Source organism: Micropterus salmoides, unplaced genomic scaffold (assembly GCF_014851395.1).
Source record: "Micropterus salmoides isolate LMB-PRFRI ecotype aquatic unplaced genomic scaffold, ASM1485139v1 Ms_hic_scaffold_9, whole genome shotgun sequence".
Taxonomy (NCBI): Eukaryota; Metazoa; Chordata; class Actinopteri; order Centrarchiformes; family Centrarchidae; genus Micropterus; species Micropterus salmoides.
The window spans coordinates 10,519,641-10,526,078 of NW_024044681.1; the positions used below are offsets into that span (position 1 = coordinate 10,519,641).

Sequence of the window (6,438 nt, forward strand, 5' to 3'; positions counted from 1 at the left end):
TTTGGGTGTAATATATCCACTTTACTTTCATTCCTATAACTATTTCTGCTCTAATCATGTTCTTTTTTTTTTTTACTTAATTTGTCATATAAGGCATCTTGGTCTCGTGTATCATGAAAATCAGCCTGCACATAAAATGCATCATAATTATTATCATTAAAGAAGGTTACGATATGGTAACCCTAGTTCTATTAGCACAGGCAGAGAACTAGTCTCATGAGCAGAATAATAAAATTATGTACATTTTTAGGTTTCATGAAGTGGACTGCACATATCCATTCAAGAAGCGTGCTTTACTCCCACAATACACTGCTTTGAAATGTAAAATGAGGTTATTTGTTGTTGCGCTCTTGATCTCCTGATTGCAGCCTCTAATTGCGAGAGCGCTGAGCTTTGGATCTGTAATCATCTGACAGAAACGTCACTATAGGCTGAATGTTAGGCTGATTAATGAATGAATGAAATTGACACTTTTAATTTGAAGCTGAGGAAAGTCACGTTGTCATTATCACAAAGTGACTGCTCAGGTGAAAAGAACATCTAAATATCAAACTGGATTCATGTGTGTGTGTCACCGTGCAGAGAGAGGGCAGTAAACATTAGAAGTCTTATAGAAACAGGACCATAACACTGTTTTCTGCATATTTCTTCGGGGGGTTTAACAATCTGGGGAAGGTTTACATTCTCAAATATAGGCATGCTGGTGTTTTATAAGCTGCGTCTAGTTTTAGACTATATGTTTAAACTTGATTTCGGGTGTCAAAATTAAAGATACAGATGTGGACATTTCCCTATTCAACAGTTAACTGAATATCAGGGAAGAGAATAAGATTTGGTATTTTAATGTTTGGTGAAATGAGGAGAACATCTTTCTTTTGTGTAGTCTTAAACTTTTTACACTATTTGAAGCCTGTTTCAGATAAGTCGGCCAACCGGGTGTCCTGTCCACATTGCTCATAGTAGTTTACTGATATCTTGGTGGAAAAGGAAACTTTAAAAAAAAAAAAAAGTTTATTATCGAGTCAGAGTTTCCTCTTTCCTTTTCAAGTTTTCTAACAGCGGCTCTTTATTGGCTCCGCCCTCTGAGGTTTCAGGGTATTTTTTGTCCTCAGAGAAACGTTTGTTAAAACTAAAAGCATCAGATGCACGGCCTGCGTGCGTATTCCTCGATGTGATAGAGCCGTGTAGTCTTCATACACAGCAAAGTTGATCAATATTAGAGTCACTCAAGTATCAAATCCTATTCATCACCGCTGGGAAGCAGCTTTCAGACGGACCTCCTTCACCTCCAGGCTTCTCCTGTTTCAGAGCAGCAGCTGCCCTCCTCTCAGTCTGCACAAACACAAAGTACAAGAGACACAGACAGGGTGCTACTCAAAGCTCATATTGCAGCGGTCCATTAAATCTATCTTTAAAAAAAAAGACTATTAACACCTCCATCAGCAAACACAGATCATGTCTGCGGTGTGATGGCGAGAAAAAAGCGCACCAGAGATAGGCCTAATTAATTTTTAAAACAGTGTTATAGGACCACCTTTTCTCATGCAGTGCAATGTGAGGTCCAAACCGTAAAATATTTTCCCATATGAGACCCAAAAACCTGCCTTTTTGTTTATTTCTATTTTTTTTTTTTATTTGCGAAGAAAGGCTGTCAGAGGATGAATTAAAACGTGCACGATTTATTTCAGCTTCTGTCGCTTACACATACACATTTAAAGCACACTGTCACAAATGAAATATGTATTTTTTTCTCCAAAATAAATTAAGTTCAAATAAATAAGTGCAATATAAAGAAAAAAAATAACGTTTTACGTGATGGAAAAAGAATGTATAAATAAGGCCGACTATTTCCCTTCATCAGAATATCTACAAAGTGCGCTCCAGAAAGGTGTCAGTCATAATAATAATAATAATAATAATAATAATAATAATAATAATAATAATAATAATAATAATACAATGCAAAATTGTTCATTTTCATGAAGACACAAAGGGGGAGATCAACAACTCAAAGTCAATAATAATAATAATAGCCCAATAATAATAATAATAATTTGATTGTCAAAGCATCATTGCAGTGAACTTGAACATACAACAGGTTTACACATCAGTGAGTCATCTAGGCCTAATTCACCACTGAACCGGTGGAAGAGGAACACAAAGGAAAAAAAAAACACATTGAAAACAAACCAAAAATGATCCTACTCGTCTTTTTTAGCGTGTGTGTGCGTGTGTGTGTGTGTGTGTGTGTTTTTAAATCACCATGAACGTGCCAACACTTGCGTAATGAGGTAGCCACACAGCTATACCGTGTGAATGTGTTTATTCGTGCGTGTGCTTGTGTGAGTGTGTGTTTCTTCTTATTGCAATGCATTCACTTGGGGGGGTTATTTTCATATTTTTGGAGCCATAAATGCACAGAAAACACCCCTTTCCCCCTCACGAGTAAACCATGCAAAGGATTTCACAAATTGTTACTGTGCTTCATAATTTGGCCACAGATCGACACGTTTGCTCTCTTCGTACGATCTGTCCCCAAAAAACTATCCAATTCTTTACAGAAACAAACACCTGGAAGAAAAGACAGCGAAAATCCAATACATTTCAATCAGCTTTTCCACACACGGAGGTGCAACATATTCACAAATATGTACATTGATAAATATAAAAAAGCTATTCCGACTAAGGAGGATAATATCGATTATTCCTCGATTCCCGTCATTATTATGCTTATTTTTTTGTACAATAATTGCCATAAGAATTAATGGGACGGAGCAGTGTTCCCCCTCTTTTTCTGCAACGATGGTGATCACTTCCTCCCATATCTCAGAGAGTAACGGCTTATTCTGTGGAGAAGCATAAAGATTTAAGAGTCTCAAGTTTTTTGGACAGGGTCTCAGTCTTTCTCCCAGTCCAAGTCCCAGTGCGCCGTCTCCACTGTCAGAATAAAAAAAAAGGTACACCGTTGAATCCAGTTGTTTTTGAAGCTGCATGAGGCTGAACCTTCCAAAAACAATTTAAAAAACAGCTCCTGGTCATACTGAGTGGAGAATAATCATCAGGTGTCCCGCATCCAAACCTCTCAGCGCCTCTAAAATATAGCTGAAAGACTCCAGAGAGGTGCTGCAGGTTTCTTTGCAGATGCTTCAGAAGCAAGACGTTGCTGCCTGCTTTGAATACTTTCTGTGAAATTGTTTCCACAATTGGGATTCAGGCACTGGTGCAAAAACCACGTCTGTGAATGCTTCTCCTTTACAAGGTGGACAACACTGAAGCCTAATGAATCTTAACAAGACATTTAGTCCACTGTTTGGTAAGAAAACGTGTTTTTTCCTTCAATAAATAACAAATTCAGCCAATGGAGCGTTGAAGCAGCTTACATTTTCAGTGCTCATTTCAGAAAAAGCCAAAATCACTTAATTAAAAACTTTTATCTTAAGACTCGATAAGATAGCCTATTAAAATACTTGTCGGGCCCTGGATGTGTGTCAAACAGGTCCGGCCCCGGAACAAAAAGGCACAACGGTGTACCTTGTTTTTTTCTGACAGTGTGCAGCAGCAGCTTGTCTCTGATTAGTCTTTTTGGAAACGCGGATCTTAGTGCGTCGCAGAAAACTTCATTCGTTTCTGCTTTTGCCTCTGATTGCAAAACCAAACCCGGACCACGTTTTTTTTCAGGTCCAGTTTCTCGGCGATTGCGGCGATCTTCTCCGACGAGGGCCTCGGCTGCACGGCGAAATAAGCCTCCAGGGAGCGCTTCTCCGGGGCGGCGATAGACGTTCGTTTCCTCTTTTTGTCGCCCCCGTTGAAGATCTCCGGCTTGGCCATCTTCTCCCTCTGCGCCCGCTCCGCCTCCTCCAACCAAGCTTCCAGGATGGGCTTCAGGGCCACCATGTTGTTGTGAGACAGCGTCAGGGACTCGAACCTGCAGATGGTACTTTGGCTCAGACATCCGACCCCCGGAATCTTAAGGTTGGCCAGGGCCGAGCCCACGTCCGCCTGGGTCACCCCGAGTTTGATCCGCCTTTGCTTAAACCTCTCGGCGAACGACTCCAGCTCCCGGGGATCAGGCTCAGCGTCTACGCCGCCGGTCCCCAGGGAGCCGTGGGACCCCAGCCCGTGTGAGTGCATGTTCATAGACTGCTGATGGTGGTGGTGCTGCATGTGGTTGATGGCCGACATGTGGGCGGTGTGCGAGGCCGTGGAGCAGACGTCTGAGCCAGGCATGCCTCCCAGGGAGATGCCCGGTGTGAGGTGGTCCAGCAGGTCTCCCTCCAGACCTTGTGCCGTCTGGTGGTGCCCCGGGTGATGGTGGTGGTGGTGGGAGGTGAGCACGGATGGGTGGTGCAGGTGCGCGGAGGAGGAGGTTGGGGTGCAGGCCATGCTGGTCATGGTGGTCATGGTGTGGTAGGTCGCGTCCGGTTTGAACGGATGGCTCTTCTGGGCCACAATGTCCACAGCGGCCAGAGCTTCGGCTCTCTGCAGCAAAGTCTCATCAAAGCCGGCGAAGATGTTGCCCTGAAGCTGCGAGAAGAGCAGACCGGTAAGAGCAGGAAATCTGACAAAAGTGAACACATTAACTCCATGTATCATAACCAGTTTAAACAATTAAATGTTTCCACTGCGCCTCCATCATAAACACGCTTTCTATCACATGGATCATATTTCTTTCTTTTAAATTCAAAATGAAGCTGTGTAAACAGAAAGTTTAAAAAGGTAAAAAAAATAATAATAAAGTATGGGTTAAAGAGAAATCCTGACTGCAGACTATTCAACAGCCAGGTGAAGTTGAATTGTTTACAGTTTAAATAGCCACAGATATTTAGGCTACACATTTTGTTTAATTTAAAATTTTCTACCTGAGAAATTTCAACTATGCACAAGGTCTCCAACACGTAGAAGGGTTTCAGTGTTTCAATGCACAGAAAGAAATTTAAATGCATGCATCTTTCAGTCAACTTTGTTTCTAACTCGTCAAACAATGTCATCTAATGCAACTTGGACATCGCTGAATCTGCCCAACGCCTAGAGTGCAGTGCCAGCGTGGATGGATATTCATTTAAAATTAATATTTACGATCTCCTGAATAATTTCTATGGACAATGAAAAAAGAGAAGAATGCGAGTTTGAATATGAATGGGACAATATGAGATAACACGCGCTTAGAGAATCCACGCCGCCTCTTTTCTGCTTCCTCCTTCATCTTTTATCTTCTTTCACTTTTAACAGCATCACTCACACTTGCCTGAATGCAGGATCTGGCTTCTTAGGGACGGATTTCAGCGCGCCGACTGTCTGCTCTAAATAACCGGACTGGCCTCGTTCTGCTGCTGGTGTTATCTGATCCACCCTGTCATGTCCATATCTCCATTATCTCAAACATTTTGTAAAATTCGATATTTATTTGTATTTTTTGTCATTTCTTTACAGTTTTACTTGTTCAACTTTCCCCACTGTGCACAAGCAGGACGCTTTTCTTGCTCTCTTGTTTTCTGGTGGCTAATTTGGGGAAATTAACATTTAAGTAGCCCAACTAAAATAACATTTTCCTACTTTAAAAAACAGTTTTGGTTAGGTAGGCTATATTATCGAATGAGGAAACCAAATTCAAATTGAAACGCACAGGGCCAATGATTCATGTGTGCGTATGAGCGCTATAGATTATATTAAACTACATATCTAAACATTTACCAGCTTTAGTCTTTAAAAGTAATCAGACTGGCCAGACAAAAAAAGTACTGCCACTATTATGGAAGTTGATGGTTTTGTTTGCAAATGTAGGAGCTGCAAGAAGTCAGTGGTGAAACGACTTTTGGACTCACCGATGGAGTGGGCAGGCAGGCCCTGCGGATGGCCTCTGAGCTGGAGTGCAGAGGCGTGTATTTGGGTTCGTGCAGTATGGGGTGCATACTGAAAGGCTGTTTGCTATTCATCGACATCATGATTGCAGAAGTGAGGGAAGGTCGTTGTTCGTCGTCCTCGTTCGGGTCCGTCTTGGTGATTTTCTAAAAAGAAACGCCTCTGGGAGAAAAACCTGCCACGCGCAAACACTTTGAATGGAAAGTAGTTGGTGATTGGGTGGCAGTAGCAGTCGAGTTCGCTTTAAAAACAGAAACAGAATCGGAGAAGGTAACTCCTGGGCTCCTGCGGCTCTCCTGTCTCCTTTCCTCCTGTAAATGAGTTCTATTATAAAGATGCTCCTCGCCTCCAGCTCCTATATTGGACCACCAACGCGCAGGCTCCTCCTCATTGTTGGATCGTCACTCCCTCCCTCTGGACGCCTCCACCAATCACGCGGAGGTCCCCGGTTGTAGCCACGCCCCCAAGCGTGCCTGGCTCGCTGGAAAGAAGAGACGAGGAAGGATGCTGTGTGGTTGCACTGTTAAAAAAAAATATTCGTTGAAATAACTGATAACCAACACCTGCAAGAAGAATTTG

At 42.3% G+C, this 6,438-nt stretch overlaps 1 protein-coding gene across 1 annotated transcript; it reads right to left on the reverse strand.

Annotated features, from left to right (window-relative positions):
- Nucleotides 1-1,680: 1,680 nt before the first annotated feature.
- On the reverse strand, nucleotides 1,681-6,170 carry zgc:158291 (uncharacterized protein LOC572084 homolog). The gene is made up of 2 exons (XM_038707564.1): nucleotides 5,823-6,170; nucleotides 1,681-4,524 (listed from the first exon to the last, which is right to left on the reverse strand). Exons 1-2 carry the CDS (start codon nucleotides 5,940-5,942, stop codon nucleotides 3,598-3,600), a joined length of 1,047 nt encoding a protein of 348 aa, XP_038563492.1. The 5' UTR covers nucleotides 5,943-6,170; the 3' UTR covers nucleotides 1,681-3,597.
- Nucleotides 6,171-6,438: the final 268 nt, after the last annotated feature.

Bases quoted from the DNA above. Each gene is read 5' to 3' on its own strand.
- zgc:158291 (XM_038707564.1), bottom strand. From the start codon at position 5,942: ATGATGTCGATGAATAGCAAACAGCCTTTCAGTATGCACCCCATACTG. The intron at 4,525-5,822 runs GTGAGTCCAAAA...CTCTTCTCGCAG, and splicing joins CCTGCCTGCCCACTCCATCG to CTTCAGGGCAACATCTTCGC.